This window comes from Gymnoscopelus microlampas, assembly GCF_963454915.1.
Source record: "Gymnoscopelus microlampas genome assembly, chromosome: 6".
Lineage (NCBI taxonomy): Eukaryota > Metazoa > Chordata > Actinopteri > Myctophiformes > Myctophidae > Gymnoscopelus > Gymnoscopelus microlampas.
In genome coordinates, this window is record NC_139943.1 from 23,387,698 (window position 1) to 23,408,530 (window position 20,833).

Genomic DNA, 20,833 nt, shown 5'->3' on the forward strand with positions numbered 1-20,833 from the left:
GCCCTATATACTTGAATACCTGATGAATAGCTAAAGTAGCTAAATCCCGATATTGTATTCCCATATTCCTTATGCCACAGCATTTACTTTTTGCCACTGTTTACGCGTGAGGCTAGATTGTAAAATGATTGAAACTCCTCTCTACAACATCTTCCATTCTGCCGTCTAATGTCTAGACATACCATATGTAACACATCATGCAGTACAGTATCTCAAACTACTGTACTGCATAGCAATGTTTCTGAAACAAACAAGACAGGGTCTAATAAGGGCTTCAATGTGGATCTATGACGTCAGTAGTACTAGGAGGACGTCAGTCATCTCCGCATTTGGGCCACGTTTCACACCAATCCAACTTCCATTTTCTTCCAGTATAAAATTAAAGTTTTAAAAAGTTAAATATTTCAATACGTATGAAATGTGTGATATCTTTTGGGGTGAGTTACTTCCTTGGCCTACTGGCAGTACATTTGGTGCCGATTGGTCCAGCTGTTGAGATTAGCTGCAGACACAAAGACACTCACATTGACCCTTTTCTAGATGGCTCGCCCCATAGGAGCCATGCGGTTAAAAAAAAAAAAAAATCGAATCTCACAATATATGGACAGACATAGGACAGGTCTTGAAGAAGGTACCTGCTGTTTGCCGTAAATACAATTTGGAGCATTTAAAAGTGAGTTGCGATCTTGTCTTTCCTAATTCTGTTTTTGCAGTTTGGCTCAGCACCAAGAAACGGAGGATGTGTTATTTTTTCGTTGAGTGACCATGACATGACCATGAGGTGCTGTTGGCTTGACATGTGACGTACAGTACTGTAAGCATTTGTTTTCTGTTAAAACACTGTCTTATCACATCAACAGGTTCAGAATAGAAGGGTGGACTGTCACTGTACTGGGAACTACAGCTCTGAGTAGCAGTTGTATTAGTGTCACTGTCGAGTGGAAACGTTGTGAGCTTGTAGATCAGCTATTTTCACTACTTTTGTAGACACTCTTGTACTACCAACTAGGGCATTAGTTGACTAGGAGTCCCATACAAGGATTCTCACTGAGGATTGAACCCATTGACATTTTAAAGTACAGTAAGTGGAAAAAAGAAAATGTCAATATATACATACATCTCATTCCTCATTTAAAATGTTTTTATTTTGGGCAGTTTGTTGCTCTAGTCTATTCAGAGTGGAGAGAGACAGGAAGCTGGGGGCAGAGAGGGGGAAAGATATGACACAGGTCTCCGGCTGGTCGACACACTATCCAGTCAGCTACTGGCGTGCCCCCACACAGCGTATTTATTTAAATTTCTCTTGCTTTGTATACAGATTTGTATACATCAAGTTCTGTGTATGAAATAGGACTTCTGACTATATCGTTTTAGCAATTGTGGCCCCTGTGAGGTCACGTAACATGATGCACCCATTGAGCTACACAGGATGCATGAAGCACATTCGCAAACTGCATTTAACCACTTCGGTTCACTTAATCATACGACAAATACAGAGTGTAGTGTAGTTGATCTACAAGCTCACAACACGTCACATGGTGCATTGTGATTGTAGATCTGCTTTTTTCACAAAGTTACATGTTGTTAACATAACATGTTTTTTTATCTGAAAACGTTTGCCTATGACATGCCCAAAATAGGGACACCAGGTTGAAAGTGGTTAAATGTTTTTCTTTTTAGACATGAGACATGACTCATAACACCAATTATCTTGTTTATTTCAAAAACACTGAACACAAGAATGCCTCATTTATGGCTTTAATGATACAAATTAAATAGTGACTTGATTCAACAGTGATATAACTTTCCGATCAGGTCAGCACACAACATACAGTAAGGCTTTGGCAACAGAGAATATAACTTAAAGGTTTAACTATTTACGCCCTATATACTTTGTCGTACGATGAATAGTGAGAATAGCTGATCTACAAGCTCACAAGTTGTGAGCTTGTAGATGTGATATTTTCACTATTTTAGAAAATTGTTGACTGACAATATGTATATACTGCCTATTATGACATGCCCAAAATAGAGACGCCATGGTTATTAAAGGTTTATAATAACTTTTTTGTATCATTATTTGAACTGCTTTGAGCCCAAAGTTAGTGTAGGATATCTTAGCCAAAAAAAGAAAAGAAAACACTGCTCCAAATGGACTTAAAATGAACTACAATCTGTCCCATTTCCTGATAAACCATGTTCTTATAAAGCACAACATCATCAGAAAAACTCTTCATCAGAATTGAGTGATTCCCATTGGTACTTTATGCTAATGGATCTAATCGTTCACTTTCCTTGTTCCTTCTCTCACTGTATATTATAGCTGTATAGTTCTCCCAGAAGAACACACATAAGCAAACCCAGACCTTGTAAAAGAGATTATTAAATTAACTAAATGCAGGCTCAGGTCAAAAGGCAACTCTGGGAAAGGGTAAACTTTTCCCTTTACCGGAATATACAGTAAGAAATGCTGTTATCAAACAACAACGTACAAATGCATATAAACGGATATTTGATTGCCTCGAGTAACTTCAAACTGAACCTTGAATTTAACTCAACATTTGTTTCAAAGTGACCATGTTTAAGGCAAATTGCAGAAAACAAAAAGGTGTGCCTATGCCACATAATCCCATTCAAAAATGTAAGTTTCTCTGGAGATAGAACTGTGTGTCTGATTATTTCCACCAGGTTCAAATACACAGCAGCATATTCTGGTGCAACTACTAGGAAGTATTCATTTTCAATATTCTACCTTCAGTTTACCCCCCAACATCTGTCTGTCCTGCAATTTCTCTTTTTATAGAACACTGTAGGTTGCTCACTTCTATAGTTTCTTGCTGAATCAGAAATTTTGATTGATGTATTGATGATTTATTGATCCGTTCTGAAATGCCTCTTGTACATCATCAAGCACACTGCAGTCAACTGATTATAAATATACAGGCAAGTTACATTAACCACTGATAACAAAGACAAAAAAACTGTGGTGGTGGTGTTGTATTGTGGATGCTGTTCTGTGACAGAACATCATCCACAACACAGACACAATGCAGTGACAGATTGTCAGGACCGTGCTGATCTATTTAGGAGCTCTATGTTTTGGGGCACGATTAATAGCAGGGTTCTGAATCCTTGCCCAGAAGGGACAAGATCATATTGGTTGTTAAATGGATGAGATATGATGACGTCAATAATGCTGTGTGCTTTATTTATTGCTCATGATATGGAGAACATGTCAACTGTTTAAATGATAGCTATTGTCATTTGTAAATTATTTTTCCAATTTGTTTCCACGCTTTCTATTTGACTCCAAAATGTCTCTGACAATCCGACAACTTCATATCCCATATTCTGCATTTCCAGAATCCCGTTTCTAATGTCTTCAGTGTGTAGGTGGTCACCTTATCATTACTTCAACACCAACTCAAACATCCAACGTGACAGCATGTGGCATAAGCCCTCTTTACCACCCAGGTAACACTGTGTCCCTGTCAGTTTGCATCTAACATACAGGTAAGGTGTCTGAGTCTAACCTGGTTGACATCAGAGGTGAGCTTATGGTTGCTGGGTGGTGTAGCGGAGCTTGGTACCCTGTCTGTGGCCCTCAGGCTCAGGGTAGATGGTCCGGAAGGTCAGGTTGATACGAGGGCCGCGGTCGTGGTACTCTTTAGCTACCTGATGCTGTGAGGGAAGAGAGAGAGGGGGAGGAGGGCGAGAGAATGACACAGAGATAGGTATAGAGAAGAAGCAAATGAGGGAGGGTAACCTGCTGAGAGGTTACATTTCCATGGACAGAAGTGTACCAGTCAAACTGGAGGTGTGCGTATTTGAGCTGGTTGCAGCAATATAGGTGGTGAAAATCTTGTACTTAAAGTGATATTTGTTGTTACAAAATGTAAGTGCTATATTCTGATAGTAATCATTGCTATAGTGTGTTTGTTCCCCGTCTCTCCACCCCATATGGTTGACTCGGGGAGCTATACCAGTGTCTTTTCGGTCTTCTGTTATTGTGGGGAAGGCACGTTGTGAGCTTGTCAATTTCTGCGAAAGCTTTCCCCACAATTCTCAAAAAAATTATAAAAAATGATGTTGCTATATGTATAGCAACAACTAATAAGACACAGAGGTGGCTCCCAGATTGAAAGGTATAACAACGTATAGGTTACAACAGGTCTAAATGGGTTAAGTGGTTAATCAACTGAAAATAAATCTTCAGGTACAGTAGATAACAAATTTCATCCAATCAGGAGAGAGAAGCCCACAAAGATCATTTATCATTACAAAATATAAATGGAACATAACAGTTTAACTTAATTTATTTGTTTCATCACTTCTAATTTAATTTGTTTATCCTACATTTTGTATGAGTTTTTCCTCCTGATCGGATAAAATTGGTATCAAGACCTGAAAATAACATTTCTGTTTACTAAAGAGCTGGAGATACGGGGAAACCCATGTTACTGAACAAACACAATATAGCAATGATTACCATCATTGCTATTTAACACTTATGAAAAGAATAATAATAATCATGTACACCACCTTTAAAGCTTCCCCAATAGTGTCAATAAAATAAATAAATAAAAAAAGATAGGAAGGGTACTATTTCAATAAGAATAGGAATAAAAATAGCTAAATTAAAATAAAAACACAAATGTCAATAGTCCTGTACAGTTGCGTGCGTGCATGCATGCATGCTGCGTGTCACAGACATGTTTGTTTTGGTGTTTTCAACACTCTGGTGGGAACAAAAAAAGAGAGAATTTCTACACAAACACACACTTGCAAAATTAAGACAAATGTGACACAAGCACAGACTGTCAACTTTTGATTCCATTTAAACTTGTGACCTATGTATTTCCATCTAAAACTATCAGACTGATGATCTTTGGAAATTCAAAACAAACACAGATGTCCAGGGTATTACCCAACTAGTTCAACATTCAACACAGTCTTGTGTTGTGGTGACTGGATATGAGACAGGGTTCAGGGCAAATCTGTCCTCATACACCCAGTTCACATCAATGACACAAACACACATGACCTACAGGAGGTCAAGTATTATGTGCAAGCAATTTTCAGGTGACAGATGGAAGGGCTACACTACAAAGGACATGGTGGCACAAGGTGGTAGTATGTGCCAGAAAGGTTTAACATATTTGACACACGTATAGTACAGTTCCATTAATAATTTCTGTACTGGGCAACTGCTTATTAGTTCAAAATAACATTGTCAAAGCAGGCAATATTAATAATATAAAACTTTGTTTACATGCAGTGTAGGTACAGAAACTAACATTTCTTGAAGAACACAGAAGACGCATGGTATTTTTTGCCACACTATATTATTGATCTCCTCACATCAGAACCATGGGATTTAGGTTGAAAATCTGCAAAGATTCCAGATTAAGTGTCAGTCAGTCTTTAAGCATTCCTGGTCGGGGAAATATAACCATAAAGCACAACACATCCATGAGCAAAAAGCATGAGATAAAATCACCTTCAGAATCAGCAACATGGACAGAGCTGAACAAATATTTATCACTTAGCTCAAATTCCTTCCTTTCTGGCTGAGGTGCAGTGAATACAGTAGAGTGTCATGGACACCAGAGAGACAAGAGTTATGTCTGGGCCGGTGGTCTTGGCAAACACTTGAAGGAGATGACGTCTGCAGGAGACACACTGAGGGAGTCATCACAATAAAACCATCCCTGGCCTTCTTCTTTGTCTAGTTCTTTCTCTATCTCTCTCTGCTCTGTCTGTCTCTCAAACACAGAAAACTTCTGAGTGTAAAAATGGATCCTTCTTAGGCTTTCAAGGAATTCACTGCAGTATAAAAAAAATTGTAACACACTTTATATTTGACGCAAATCTTAGCTACATGGCATAAAAAGTCAAGAATATAGATTTTCTTTTCTCCATTTATTTATTAAATGAATACAATTCTGATCAATGGTAAGATACCCCCCCCCCCCAACTATACACAGCTAAGAAAAAGGTTCAAGTTTAAAAACACACAAAGGCATCAATAAGTCCATCTAGGCAAATACCTTGTTAAAAAGAAAGGTTTTTAGTTCCCTTTTAAAAGTGTCAACGAACTGCTCTCATATGGTCAGGGAGGGCATTCCACAGCCGAGGAGCAGCTGAGCAGAAGGCCCGATTTCTGCCCAGTGCTCTGAATGTCAAAGTGAAGAAAAGCACAGGAACGGCGGGGGTTAAGTATGACTCTCTTAAGGTAGCCAAATGCCTCATCATCTAATTAGTGACGCGCATGAATGGATTGACGAGATTCCCACTGTGCCTACCTGCTATCTAGCCAAGGGAACAGGCTTGGCAGAATCAGCGGGGAAAGACCCTATAACTCTCACACTTGGTCGTTCTTTTAATATTTTAGTCTCTCTCAGCTGCCACAGTTAATCAGACACGAGTAATTGCCAGAATAATCGCTAATAATCTATAGTTGCATACTAATGCAAACACCTAATGCCTAATTTAGACTCCATTGTATGACGGTGTTGAATGCCGTAAATGGCCGATCTACAAGCACACAACGCATATGCATTGTTGTGAGCTTGTAGATTGGCTATTTTCAATGCACAACAAAGTATACGTACATTTGCCATTTATGCCTTTCCCTGGAGAGTAACGGCCAGACCTTCATAAGTGTCTCCACAAATTACAGGGTAAAAATCTGTCTAACCTGTGCTCGTTTATGGTATGGTGGTGTTCGGCTACATCCTGCTTGGCTAATGGCTATGCGTCGGTTTGTCACAGTAAAGACCTGATTTCTTATATATACAAACACGCACATGTGAGACTCACGTGCACTGCAGGGCCCTGCTCACCCTCTTTGCTAGAGCCCGACCAATGCCAGATTTTTGGGTCCAATGCCGATCCTGCCTTTTGATTATCTTTTTTTTTCATCAATTTGAAAAATGTGTATTTGATCAAAGTTTCTATTTGAAAACATTACACTTAAAAGCAAATTAAAACACAAACTACACACAAACTAGTCCATACTCGACGATGTGTGCAGCCAAACGATATGCAGACTTTCTGGCTGCAGAATAGAAATCTCGTCTGCTGGAACACGGTTGCAGCCAGACGCTTCTCAGACTTTTGGGTTATGCGCTCGGTATGCATAGTTTACCTATGTGTGCCAATAACACAACGTGGATTCAAACATTGCGCGTGTCATTCTGCATGCTAGTGCTATGGAGATAATCAATATCCAAAGCACCCTCTCGCTCATAAAACGCTGCGTGTGGACACGGGCCCTAAATGAGTCCTTTATACGTTTTTAGAGTCTGCCTGTTCTACCGTTCTCTGTGTGTGTGTGTGTAAGCCAAGTGTAGCCATCGGCAAGAGATCCCATAGCCTGTGGGGCTGTAACCATGACAACAGAGCGTGACCGTGACAACAGATCCCATAGCCTGAAATCCGAATCGCCGGAATGTACACAAAAACTCTAATAAACGGCTCACATTTTGGGAAAGTGAAAAACGTGCATCGTGGCTGTCTGCATATGCTAATAGTCAATGCCCGTGTGCAAGTTCAGATCAATTGCTCAACCCACTGAGAACCATGCGGAACAGACAGGTTATGACTGACTGACTGACTGACTGACTGACTGAGGTTTCCAATCCAACCACTTATATTACATTACATTATATATTATACTAGAGTTTCGGGGGGCTACGCCCCCCTCAACCCCAGCCGCGCAGGGGGCTTTGCGTTTGTTGGTCCCTCCGTGTCCCTGTGTCTATATCCGTGTAGCTGCAGCACAGAGTGGGCAGTATAGATGGGGATTATGGCTGTTAGAGGCATGTACGCGCACGGGGCCCGCGTGGGCGTGTGTATATGGGGGTAGAGAAATTGTGTAAGTAACATTTGCAAAAAGGGAAAAAAAAAAATAATAATTGTAAGAAAGTGTAATGTAAAAGTTACGAAATGATGAAAAATAAGTAGAAGAAATTATATTTTGTATGTTTCGCGGACCACCAGGGGGTCCGCGGACCCCCTGGTGGTCCGCGCGGAAATCGTGGGATGAAAATTTCCAAAAGGAAAAAAAAAAAAAAAAAAAAAAAAATATGAAGGTGGTTGCTTGTTTTTCTGAAAGCTGGCGAATGGCAGCCCTTTCTGCAAGATGGCGGCCGCCTGGTGTTGTTGTGAGTACGTGTATTTGGGGGGGGGGGGGCTGTGGAGCTACATAGTTCTCCAGAAGACACACACAAACATACACCATCTACAATGGACGAACTGAGCAGCAATATAGACATTCACCACACGAACGTGCATTGTTGACAAAGTGATTGCACAGCCGCTGCAGGCATGACAACCAGGTTAGCGTTAGCGACATGGCAGCTATCACAGCGCCCTGTCCGTCGTGCTGCAACTGCCTGTGATGGCTACAGCAGTAACAGCAAGCTGTCTGCGATGCCATTGTCTGGAGACTGCTCTTAGCGTGACACGACCAATGAGAGTGAGCGCTGTAGTTGTTGCTAAGATACGGTGGCGTCTGTGCCCCATAGCTTGTAGATCTCTGACACATGATTGGCGTAGGCTGCGTTGCCAGGTCTGACTTTGTGTCTAAGCAATGGTCGGCTTATTTTTGCGCGCCTTTGGGCTCGTTTGCATTGTGCGCACGGCAGCGCTTGTTTAGCGTACGTCAGCGCGACGTGGCAACGGACGTGGCAACGTGAAAGGTGATTGGCTGGTGAAAAGAAACACCCGACGTTACACCAGAAATGGTGCCTGGAGAAAATGGTGACCAAAAAAAAAGTTTTGAAAAAAAGGAAAAAAAACCCGCAGCGGCTGTCTGCTGTTGTGGTGATGAGGTCGTGCGCACGGTAAACGGTACGAAGCTGGCTCCCCTTCCGTTTTGTCCGACATTTGGTGAGTAGAATTAATTATGTTGCGCGGTGGAAAAGGTGTAGTGAACAGTGAGATGTCCCCTACGCGAGGCGTAAATTCAGTGCGGCCGCCGTGGCGAGTCAGTAGGCGACATGTGGTCTGGCGGTGCGTTGTTTATCCGATAACAGAGCTGTGGGGTGTCACCACCGAGGGTGCGGAAGTTGCTCGCCATTTATATAGTTAGATTACAGTAAGCCCTATTCAAAACATTAAAAATAACCAGTCTACAAGCTCCCGTGTGGTGGTGCTGATCACACATCAGATCGCACATCGGCTGCATAATTACCGATACGGATATCGTCAAAGAAGTCATATATAATGGCAGATGCGTACTATTAGGCCAAACCAATAATCAGGTCAGGTTCCACTCTTTACCTCCCTCAATGTATATGATCACCACTCAGTGAGTGAGGAAAGATTATGGACACATTATGAATCATAATCCTTCACCTGTCAAACTTCACTGTACTGTGCATCTCCTATGCACATTGCACATATAAACTCCCAGATGTATTTTAAACACTTATCCATTATAACGCCTCACTTTCTGTTTTCTCTTTTTTTCATGTGCCTGAAGAAGAAACATGATGTTTCCATTTGAAAATTGGGCTGTTTTAGCTCAATCCTTTCTCTATACCTCCCTCTCCCTCCCTCCTTCTCGATGTTCCATCTCTTACTCATCGTCTCATTCATTATCTCCCTCACTCTTTCTCTCTATGAGAGTTTTGTCATCCTTTGTTGTACCATTGTGTCGCACACAGCAAAAGTAGTGAATCTACAAGCTGCAATGCATTTTGAGCTGGTAGATTTTATTACCTGTTTTCTATATATATATATATTTTTTTTTTTCTTCTTTCTTCTTTTTTTTGTTAGTTGTATCTATTTTTTTCTGTATCTGTCCGGTGTTTCTGACTGCATTACTGCCAGGACAACTGAATTTCCCTCATGGGATCAATGTCATGCTCACATGCCCATCATTCATTTTGCAGTTTCCCCTCCAACACACATTCTCAAGCTAGTAAAAACGGCCCGGATTTCATATTACTTATTCTTAGAGGCTACACACAGGAACCCAACAAACACACTTCTCACAGCCGTATTTGACTTAAGGGGCACTGACAAAGGCCAAAAATGGCAGAGCTTTTCTGAGGCAGAGCAGTGAATGACTATAATGAGAACAGCAAAACATTGTGACTTATTTTGGTGTCATTTGTTTAATGAGGTGAGGTTGAGCGAGACAGCTTTAACCACTTAAACCCTACATACTCTGTTGACTGGGGTACCCCAGCCATCTAACCTTAGCCCCCTCCTTTTTTCCCCCTACAAGCTCACATTGCTATGGAACGCAACCCACAACACAGGCCTGTCGTGTGTGTGTGTGTGTGTGTGTGTGTGTGTGTGTGTGTGTGATTGTATGTCTGTCTGCCTGTCTGTCCGTCCGTCCGGAGCTAATCTCGGAAACCGCTGGACCGGATCAAAGCTAAAATTAATAAGTCAAAGGGGCTCGCCTCGGATTGTCCAGATTTGGGCACGAATGTAGTATATACAGTATGAGGACGTTATCGATACTTAACTTATAACTGTTTCACTGTCTACCATAACTAGTTAGCCTCTTTCAGAGCCAAGCCGTCTCTATAAGACGAGATGAATGGCTCGAGTCATTACGTCATAGACGACTGGTAGACTGGTCACATGAAGTCCAAGATCCACATGAAGGCATGCTCATGTGGCCTTCACTGCCGCCGCTCAGGGGTAGAGTGGCCGGGTAGAGTGACCTGGAAACCGCAAGGTTCCCAGTTCGATCCCGGGCTGGGGGGCTCCCCCAGAGTTAGTGTCGAAGTGTCCTTGAGCAAGACGCTCAAGGACGCTCAAATTTAAGAACTTAGCCGATAAATAATGATATTTTCATCAGTGACCATAATACTGTATGCCATACAGAACACACACGTGTGTTCTGATGTTTTGGCTGGTGTAGCCTACCTGCCAGTCATCCTGTGTGGCCCCCTCCATTAGCAATAGAGTTCCATGGCTAAGAGGAACTCGGATCCTTTCCACATAGGTATAGTCGCCATTCTCCTCCTGTGGCACACACATAAATGCTAGCTAATAACACCTTTCACTGTATAAATGAACAGTACATGTAGCATTCATTAACTTAAATAAAGACATAAAAGACATAAGTTCAGACAGATACCAAGTTAGACAACTTAAAAAAAACACCTGTAATGGAAAAATTGCTTTTGATGTTTTGATGTTAAGTGCTTTTCCAAGACAGCGTAGACAACAGTCAAAATATAACTAAAATAATGGTTAATCGCTCAGCCCTTATTTGAATAGACACACCTGTTTTATCTGAATCTAAATTCAAAACTCTTATTATCAACCACCTCTAACCCACTCCATGCCTCCCTGTCTCTCCTCACCAGTGCAGGCTGTTTACGGAGGCTGAACACTCGGGTGTCTCCCAGACTGAGGGATGCGATGGTTGGCATAGAGCCGAGCGATGCCTCATCGTCGCTGTGCCAACCGATGCTGTCGCGACAGTCCCGGTACAGGTTGCATAGCAATGAGTTGAAGCTCTGCCCACTTGCCTGCTCCACCTCACCACGCAGTGTCAACAGCAATGGATGCCACTGGTAGAAAGAGAGAGTGTGTCTAGGAAAAAGAGTCCAGCCACCAATAGTAAACCTATTACAATTAATGACAAAGTGGGTTCTGGAACAAAGGTATTATCACAGATATATTTAAAATGGGAGAGAATATGAAGTCGATATTAATCTAAATCAATATATGGGCTAGAACAGCAGAGAAAACCAGCGGGAACAAACCTACGGCCACTGCTTTGAAAACTACGGAGCCCCTGAAGGGACATTAGTAGGAAGATGTTTTTAGGGGTAGGTTTATTTTGAGGGTTATTTTGTGGGTTGTTTTATTTATTTTCAGGATTGTTTTTTTTAAGGGTGCAGGAAAAAAACGAAGTGAATTTGTTTTTTATGCGGGTGAAAAAAAAAACGTTTTAGTTGTAGCAGAAATGTTATGTGTGAAGTAATCATACGAAATAAACACTCCTGGTGTTTAGTTAGTAACATGCAGGCATGTAGACTAGTTAGATATATTGTAACATGTATTTTACCTGTGCATTGGCTGCCATTGTGGACTGAGAATATGTGTAGGGCAACTCCCCATACCAGCAGGTTAATCTGGGCTCCAGGTAGGCCTCACCTGGAACATCACACACATAAATTATTCATTCAATGATTGAAGTTCTCAGAAGGGAAGGAAGTGGGGAATGTAGCATGTACTGTAGATGAAGCAATTTAGCAAGGAAGATATACTTTATGGACCGTTTCACTTGACATTTATTTGGTCCTCATTGAACTATAGTGCGTAGCCAAAAATCCTGAAGGGGATCAACAAGTGTCATTTGGTAGCGGCGGACATCTTGGTGGGGCATAAACAGGTTGACTTAACATTGACTCCCACCAGTATGTCTGCAGCTACTATGCCACGCCCCCCGTGGTGACGACACGTTGCCAAGCACTATAGAGGCTGTCTACAAGACTGTACTCAATGTCTTCACACATGCGACAAGACGAATGTGCTCAGCACAGATTCCATAATTAGCTGTAGGCAGCCTATTGTAAATTATACTCTACTTCCATGTTGATTGTGACCACAGCTGATTTCTACCAGTCCACAGTCTGAGCTTCGAAGTGACTGTAGCAAATGCAGCCCAAAGTCACTCTAACACACACACACACACACACACACACACACACACACACACACACACACAAACACGTTTCTCGAGTACATTGCCCTATTACCAGAGTAGTGGGGTTACAGCAATTGAATCTTGACAAAAGGAAAACAAACAAGAGTGCACTCCTGGTCTGAACATGGTGATGTTTTTATTGGATGACAAATAAAAGCATTTACTTCAGACCAACGCACCATAAAGGATTATGGTGGTGTGTTTAGTGTTATTAGACCAATCTTAATCTCTTTATCTGTTACTTGAAGGACGAACGTAAACAGTCCACGTCCCCAGTCCCTCCAACTTTCTCTCTCTATCAGTCACTCTGCTTCTTGTCGCTCTGTGCTTCTCTCTCGCATTCCTTTTCCACTAATGTCTTTCATTCTCATCCTGAATGCATTTCTCTTCTGTTTCATAATATAAATATTTAGTCATCTCTGCATTTTGGCAAACATATGTGACATGGAGAAATGACACCTGAAGCTGTCTCACTTTGTGTACCTCTGTATAGCTCTGTCTCTCACTCTCCCTGTGAGACTAGTATAGGTTTCTTTCCCTTTCTCTGGAATCTCTCTTTCAATTCAATTGAGCTGTAATGGTGTTAAATAATGCAGTGTATTGTTGCCAAATAAAAAGCAATACAAAGGACAAGTTTGGGGTCTTACTGATTACGTTTTTTTGTGAAATAGCCCCTCCGACACAATTTTGGAAGGCAATCATAGCCAATCAGTATGGAATATGAAAAATGTGAATGATATATATGTATCACACACCTCCAGGCATAATGTGTTTGGACAAAATCTATCAGAGTTGTAGAAATAAAGCGTTTAAAAAATGCAAAATGGCAAAAAATCTAGTTAGTTAATTTCCATCAGTTCAAGATTATGGCCTGGTATAGCGCCACCATGAGGCCGGTTTGAAGAATGTGTGGCGTAGTGTCTTCTTGGCCTAATGGGAGTGTGCATGCAAAGTCTCATGTTAATAGGTCCAGCAGTGTCTGCACACAGACACACAGACGAACAGACAGGGGCGAAAACAGTCTTCGCCTGTCGGCCCTGGGGAAGGCAATTACAATGGTATAATGCTGCTGAATGTGGGACTTGATTCTGCCTGTCTAGTTATTCATTGTGCCATTTCTTTGTAATTTTGGATTAATTTTGAATAACAAGGATGATTTTCCCAGACAACTAATTACACAGAATCCATTGTAATTTTGGGTCTCAAATATATCTACATTCTTGTATAAAGGAGTAATGGTTTCTTAGTTCTAAGTCACAGTAAAGTATTTCTCTTCCTCTAGTATCTGCATGCGTCTGCTTGAAGCTTCTCTTTCTCTCCCTCTCTTTGCATCTCTTTCTTTCTTTCTCCCTCTCTGCCTGCCTCTATGCCCTCTTCCTAGAACCAATATTTGCTAATGTATAATGTTTTGGCAAAGGCTTGGTATGGGGACACGATGTAACCAAAACACTGTAATGGCTGTAACACAGGCCCTGGCTTTTTATGGTGCTGGGTAATGCAGGGGACCCAGGGATAAATATTTACCCAGCCTCTGAGTTTTCATTTATCAGAGGGAAAAAGCTGCACTCTTCCCATAAAAAGATGTTATCAGGGAGAAAACATCAACACAGCCATTGGCGGAGGACTATTCTGAGTCCTAAAAAATGTGAGTTAGGAGAGAGGGAGAGAGGTCATGGAAAACAGATAGAGAGGGAGGGTGCAGCACAGTGTATGGCAAGATAATGGGTGAATGAGTTGGTACAGAGAGATGGACTGAGAAAGAGAGAAAGAAGTAGAGCAGGGTGATATGACTTCAAATCAATAGCAGGATTATTACTTTGTTGTACAATTGTGGCGTGCAAAAATAGCTGATCTAGCTCACAAAGCGTCGCTATGCGACACGTTGTGAGCTTGCACCGCTGAGCTGAGCAACTTTCACTTGTAGTTGAGCAATATTTGACCAGGAGTACCAATACTTGACTCAAGTACTGGGGTTGAATGGGGTTTGTCCACTGCTGGCTACAGTAGGTCAGAGAAGTATGAAGGGATTGAAAATGTATAAATAGGTGCCAATTAGTTTTACAGTTTAAGAAACAGAGTGATGGACTTAATTATTTCCTCTACATAGCAGAATGCTCTGATAGTTTCTGACTTGGGACTACATTTTGGAGAAAGTTGCCAAGTTACAGCACAAACGGCAGATTTTGAATGAATTTTCAATGTTTTTCATTTGCAATTATTTATTTAATTATTACAATTATTTCCCCCACCTTGTCTGTTGTTAGTTTTCTGGGACCAGGGCAGCTCTGCTAACAGTTTGCTGAACATCCAATCAGCTTCTTCTGGAGGCAAAAAACCAGGGAGCAGACGCAGTCTGGAAACACACACACACACACACACACACACACACACACACACACACACACACACACACACACACACACACACACACACACACACACACACACACACACACACACACACACACACACACACACACACACACACACACAGCGCAGTTTCTCATTGCTCTATTGCCAGAGTAGTTGGGTTACAGCAATTTAATCTTGGCAAAACAGAAAACTAACCAGCATGCACATGCTCACACACATACATAAATATAAACAGTAACCTGAGTCTAAAGCATGTCTGACAAATAGTTATGTTCGTGTAATATTAAACTATTTACATACAGTATGCCAGCAGCAGGTATAAGTGATGGACAAGTCTCAACAGTTACCAGGGGAAAGACTGCCATCTAGTGGACTAAACATGCCACAAAAAAATCTCAACGTCAAAATCTGTACCCCATACTGTAGATATCTGTGCAGCTTTGTGATCGATGTTCTAAGGGGTGGCGGCTACCTATTATAAATGCAGTGGGACTGCAATTACCATTAGATGGATAGAACTATGTTGTAGTACTACAGTAATAGCTAAAATATATAAAATATGAAGTCAGGAACAAGAAAAGAAATGTCATATGTCACATGACAAAGAGCAAAGACCTAAATGAATGTGTTATGAGTGAATATGCCTGTATGGTCAATTCAGCCACATAGTTTTTCAAACCCAAAGCAGGGTGTTATCAAACTGTATGCACAATTTTCAAAATTGACAGTATGGATTGTAGACCTCTGCACAGCTTATTTAACTTAAGGTATGAATAGTTTACATAAAGATACTTTTCCCCACCAGACTGGGTAGACTGGACTCACCTGGACACTCCCAATGGGCCATGGCTGATCTCATGGTCCCCTGCCTGTCTATGCAAAGCAAATACAATACAATAATTACATTAACACAAGTAGTGTTGATCATATTTTAGATGCTACTCATGGTCAATATGCATGGTCAAAAAGTAGTCGCTATATGTTTTCTTTCCACATGAAAAGCATAATAATAAATGTATAGTTGGTGATGTAAAATAAATATATCTATTAAATAGATTTTGAATATGAATATATGTCTGAGTGAATGAGTGAATGAGTAAATCACTATTCATACTCAATTTCATGTTATGGAGAAATGAGAGCAGTAAAAAGAAGAATAAATGTAAACAGGTTGCTTACTCTATAACCTTCTCTGGTGGGATATTTCTGACTGGCTGCGGTGAAGGAAAAAAGACAAAGATCAGAAAGAGTTAGCAGTTAGCCAGCATCTACGCAAGACTATACCTATAAGCAAGGGATAAGTTATGAGAAAATAACCCCCGTTTCCCCACCTGAAGTGTGGACATTTTCTCATGTAGACTAGATCGATCGACTAGATCTATCTATCTACATAGTAACATATTTGTGTCACCATGTGTTGCTAATTACAAACCGGACTACTTCCATGAATTACAAGTACATTTACAGTACAGCGTGCTTATTGATATGTTTTAGAGGTGAACAAATTGTACATGTTAGCAGTTAGAATTAATGTGACATGCCTTGGCCAATCAGAATAGTATATTTGCCTCAGGTGGTCTGTTATTTTTCGCACCGTGGAATAAGCTGTGATACAATCAGTAATAGTTAAGACCATACTATAATATGAATACAATAATATAGACCAGTGGTTCTCAAAGTGGGGTCCGGGGACCGCTGGGGGTCCTTAAGGGGGTTCCAGGGAGTCCCCAGCAAAATGTGTTAGTATAGCATGGGCATCACAATCAGTTTAACCACTTTAACCACTTTAACCCCATTGTATACTTCGGCTATTCAAAAATAGCCTATATACAAACTTCTTACACAAATCTTCTCTTCTGGGGGACGCTGGCACAACTTTTCAGATGGGGGTACGTGACCAAATACATACCACTGATATAGACCGAATAGAGTTGGTTGATATGATTTCAATGTGCTTTCATTATAAAAATGTATAGAGTAGTAGACCAAACATTTGCTTTCGACTCAATATTGTTAGTTGTCTCTTATTGACGTAATTCAACAATGTATCTCCATGGTAAATGGACTGCATTTATGTAGCGCTTTTCTCCAAAGCGCTTTACAATGTACTTCACATTCACCCATTCACGCACCGATGGCAGAGGAAACCATGCAAGGCAACAACCTGCTCATCGGGAGCAGTTACGAGTCAATGTCTTGCTCAAGGACACTTAGCCATTACGCACACTGCCACTTGCACGTTTCAAGAGAATATTTATTATGTAACTATATATAATATAATATAATAATAAATATTCTCTTGAAATGTGCAAGTGGCAGTGTGCGGGTATCTCTCCTTCTTGATCTAAGACTATTTAAACAAATAATAATTTAAAAACGTTGATAAGAATTTGGAAACATTTTGTTTTTCATGTCTCTCTACCTTGGCAGGCTGATGAAACTCAACTGTCCTCTGTCCACCTCTCCAAGAGCCAGCAGCTGGGACGGTGTTCACACTCACAGGAGGAACAGCTGTTGCAGAAGAGACAGGTTTGAGAGAATGACAGGACTCAGATGTTTGTTGGATCAAAATATACAAAGGATATGGGATTAAACAGATAAAAGCATAGTGAGAATTGCAGTCATTATTACTGTGCAGTAGGTGTATCTTCATATCCACAGAGCGATGCACTTTTGGAAGACCATAACAATACAAAGCAACACCCTGCTTCATACTCGTATTGGAAGTACATAAGACAAGAAATTTAAAGTAATATTTAAAATAACAATTCGCAATAATTTCGCAAAACAATTCGCAAATAAATAACAACACATTTAAATAATAAACTTTAAACAAATCAATAACCTGGGTACAGCTTGGTGAAGTGGTATATCAGACCCCCATAGATCTTTGAGGGGGTTCCCCAGCTAAATGACTGATATTTAGGAACTAAATTAATTGATCTCACATTAGGCCCTAATGCATATCAAACTGGGAGGTGGGTCGGGGCCCCCAGGGAATCCCCAAATGATTTGCTTAATGTGCAACATTGTTTTCTCACTCAACAGTAAACAAACCAACATGGAGTATAAATGTATACAGTAGTGATGCGTGGGTCGGCTCGTCGCTGGGTCAAGATTTAAGATGCAATTATTGCAGGGCGGGTACCTTCTCTCTCTCCATCTGTCTCTCCCTTCCTCTCTCCTCTTCTCCCGTCTCTCCTGGAATCATCTGAGCTTGTGTTCAATGTGTTGCTTATTTGATAAATTATGCACAGCTGCATCTAAGGATATCCCTGCTGTATGTCAACTTTATCTTGAATGAGCCTTGTAATGTTGTAGTACAGCCACTCACTCACAGTATCTATCTATGTTATCATTTATGTACACAATTACAAAGGACAGGAAAATGAATTGTCTATAATTCTTCACCCCCTGAGCTAAACCGAACCTGTAACCTATATTATCAGGTGTTGTTCCGTTTGCTCCAGTTTCCTAAATGCCTCAATTGATTGTAAACTCTCTCTCTCTCTCTCTCTCTCTCTCTCTCTCTCTCTCTCCATTTTAAATTTTTTATTTATCTAATTACCCGGTATATGAAATGTATATTTATTTGGTCATTTGATTTTTTTGAGGTCTCCTCCATCTGGTGTCATTGAGTAGGCTAGAAATATAATGACATCAGCTGACTGTGCTTAGGGGTGCACCAAGAGTGATGGATGACAAGGTGAGAGCGTTATAGTCTTTTGACCACAGCGCCGTCTTTGTTAATATGCTTATCTGACGCTGAGAAATAAATATGACTGCGATAATGACTGCGATTATGAGAAGTGAGTAGCCAAATAGACAATGGCCTATACCCCCTGATCAAGAACAGTGGCTTTAACCTAGTATTCGATTGTTGGAAAAGCCACAAGTTACAACATTAGTTAAACTCAAAAGACGAAAGGACACGCTGTGGATCAATAAACACAGCGGAATGACAAAAGCAATAACACAGCGGAATGACAAAAGCAGGGGGAGATCTGTTGATCATAGATAAGCCTATTAACCTACTATATAGAACGAGCACACCATTCAAAGTAATAGGGCGACAAAAAATGTGAGGCGTTGTGAGCTTGACGATCGGCTATTTCCACAATATGTATCTGTGGAACCGAGTCAAACTAAATGTAATGCCTCTCAACTCCTACAATTCCAAGTGCTTGTCAGGGTGGGGGTTCGCCAGTTCAAATAAGATTATTTTGGGGGGTCGCAGCCTGAAACATTTGAGAAACCCCTGGTCTAACCAACCTGTTGGATGTGGCCGTTGTTTTGGCAACTGTTGAGCCCACGAGCCCTGGACTCTGGCACGCTGACGTTTATCCGACATCAAATCTGGTTAGAAAGGAACACAGGTGAGAAGGGATGAGAGGACACATAATTTCAACAATTGTAATATTTTGGGGATTACACACAGCACAAATCTGAATAGATTGAACTATGAAAGTGTAAAAATGTACCCTTACAGTTACACTTTCTGAGTTAAATGAATCCTACAGATTTTGCTGTGTTCGGTAACTATGTACTATAGATTGAAATGGAGAAACTGGACAGAAATAACTCCTAGAAATGCCTCCATCTGTGCATGATAGTTATAGGAGGGTGCTCAAGGACTGGAGTAGAATGACCCCCATAAACGAACGCATATATACTGTATATATGTGCACACACTACAGTACATGTGCAAATATTCTCATGTTGAGTCCACCCTAAACCTTAAAATGTCATCAGTTTCCATTCAGTGGTCTCGGCTTTGTTAACAATAAAGACAGGATAAAATATAATAAAAATGAATTTAGCACAATTTAAATACAATTAATTTAGATGATGGCTGAGTAATATGAAATGTGATTTCATACTTTCTTTCACATTAATTTCTACTATTCCATACCTAGGCAATATATATTAATGAAAGTGATTAGCACATAACCCAAACTTTAGGCTAAATCCCAAATAACCACATGTTGAATTAACTTTAAAGGAGTAGTTCACCCAAAACAAATCATTATTTTCTATAAATTTCACACCCCATGAAGCCTTGAATTCATGTAGATTTTTTTGCCAATTTAGGAATGCGACAAAAACAAAAGAATATCCATGAATTTAAGGCTTCATTTGGTGTGTAATTGATAGAAATTAGTAGTTTTTTGGGTGAACTACTACAGGGTGTCTTCACGACAGTTCTCATTTCTTCACATTTTGGGGGGATTCTACCAGTTTTTTGTTGTGAAATCACGAGCACATGTTCTGTAATGAATTAGCAGTTTTTAAAAAAAATAGCTTTTATCGGGAAATGGATGTTTACCAACTACCACTTTCTGTGCTAACAGCTACGTGGCTAGCAATTCATGAATAAGCCAAATTTCCAGATTGTCGGCGTCAACGTTTTATTATTTAGCTATAGTTTCACGACATTCATACATTACAGTGTATTCATACATTACATGCTTTCATTCATTACAGTTACTAAGTGCTGTAGTGCTCACCCAGACAGTGGCTGATTAAACAATCTAAAACCACAAGCAGAAAGTAGTCTATTGAGACGAGCTTTGCCGCCAGGTTTGGCAACAGAAATAAGCAACGAGGTCTATGAAAACAAGCCCAAAAAGCTCACGAGCTAATTGTTATTTTCAAAAGAAATCTTAAAGAAAATGAGGAATATTTTTAAAAATGTTGTATGGGGGTCCCTGGCATAAAATATTCATAGATGGGGGTCCGCAGACAAATACATATTAATTGGGGTTTTTTTTTT

The 20,833-nt window shown here is 40.5% G+C and overlaps 1 protein-coding gene across 2 annotated transcripts; it reads right to left on the reverse strand.

Annotated features, from left to right (window-relative positions):
• Positions 1 to 1,710: 1,710 nt before the first annotated feature.
• alkbh3 (alkB homolog 3, alpha-ketoglutarate dependent dioxygenase) lies at positions 1,711 to 20,722 on the reverse strand. Of its 2 annotated transcripts, none has more exons than XM_084059256.1 (10): positions 20,568 to 20,722; positions 19,333 to 19,416; positions 17,483 to 17,571; positions 16,240 to 16,274; positions 15,886 to 15,933; positions 14,938 to 15,041; positions 12,047 to 12,135; positions 11,301 to 11,546; positions 10,894 to 10,992; positions 1,711 to 3,681 (listed from the first exon to the last, which is right to left on the reverse strand). In XM_084059256.1, exons 2-10 carry the CDS (start codon positions 19,409 to 19,411, stop codon positions 3,556 to 3,558), a joined length of 915 nt encoding a protein of 304 aa, XP_083915382.1. In that variant the 5' UTR covers positions 19,412 to 19,416; positions 20,568 to 20,722; the 3' UTR covers positions 1,711 to 3,555. The 2 variants fall into 2 exon arrangements, with proteins under 2 accessions (XP_083915382.1, XP_083915383.1); XM_084059257.1 differs by having other exon boundaries at positions 11,337 to 11,546; positions 20,568 to 20,717.
• Positions 20,723 to 20,833: the final 111 nt, after the last annotated feature.